General features: G+C 63.6%; 1 protein-coding gene across 1 annotated transcript in view; it reads right to left on the minus strand.

Moving 5' to 3' along the window:
- LOC104159633 (kinesin-like protein KIF1A) overlaps positions 1–912 on the minus strand; it is a gene marked incomplete at both ends in the record, with an annotated part of 11,986 nt that overhangs the window by 8,076 nt on the left and 2,998 nt on the right. Inside the window, 1 exon segment of the mRNA XM_009697589.1 lies at positions 727–753. Coding sequence (XP_009695891.1) covers positions 727–753 — 27 coding nt within the window.

A 912-nucleotide genomic window follows, 5' to 3' on the forward strand; every position in this document is an offset into this window, starting at 1 on the left:
ACCCCGAGCATCAGCTGCCACCAGACCCTGCAGCAAAGGGACGCAGGTATCAGAGATGCTCCTCCAGCCCCAAGAAGTCGTAGGGGCTCGGTGTGCCATGCCGGAGGCAGGCAGGGCACAGGTGAGTGGGTGCAGCGTCAGTCACCCATCTCTGTCAGCCCGCGTCCAGGGGAGGTGAGCCGGGGGGGAGAGGGGGGGACACGGGCCAGGTCCCCATCTGGGGACTCACCAGGGCTCACCGTAGCCTGGTTGCACTGCCTGGCCCAGGGCGGGATGGGACGATAGTGCTTATCCATGGGCAAAAACCTCCTGGCCGTCACCACACACCCCTCTGCCAGGAGAGCACCGTGCCAGTCCACCCAAGCGCCGTGCCGGGCTCCAGTCCCAACAAGCCCCAGCGCCAGCAGAAGCAGCAGCAGCAGCAAGAAGAAATATCACAACAGCATGGACGAAGGAGTCCCCGTGGGGATCGGACCCTCAGCACAGCAGAGGAAGAGGACACCGGTCCCTCCGAGCACTATCCCGAACCCAGGCGCTAACTGCGACTCTGCCACCGTCCCCTTTGCCAGCTCCCTGGGGATGGCCAGCCTGCGGGCAAGCGCCTCTCCATCAGGTGGGGCCGGCTACGGGAGCCCTTCCCCATGCTGTACAGGTGCCCCTGGGCGCAGCCTACACTTCCCAAAAGCCATGAAGCAACAGAGAGTACCAGTGATGGGGAATACACACATTTGGATCCTCCCGCAGCTGGATGGGCTAAGAGAGAGAGAGAGGGCAGGGAGCCAGGGTAAGACAGAGAGAACAGAACAAGAGTGGGTTCATCTCAGTAGGACGTCTGACAGCACACGGAGGAGAGGTTGGCCACGCGCGGGCACAGCCCCGGGAACATCTTCCTGGCACCTCTGCCAGGTGCGG

This window comes from Cariama cristata, unplaced genomic scaffold (genome assembly GCF_000690535.1).
Source record: "Cariama cristata isolate BGI_N322 unplaced genomic scaffold, ASM69053v1 scaffold35663, whole genome shotgun sequence".
Lineage (NCBI taxonomy): Eukaryota > Metazoa > Chordata > Aves > Cariamiformes > Cariamidae > Cariama > Cariama cristata.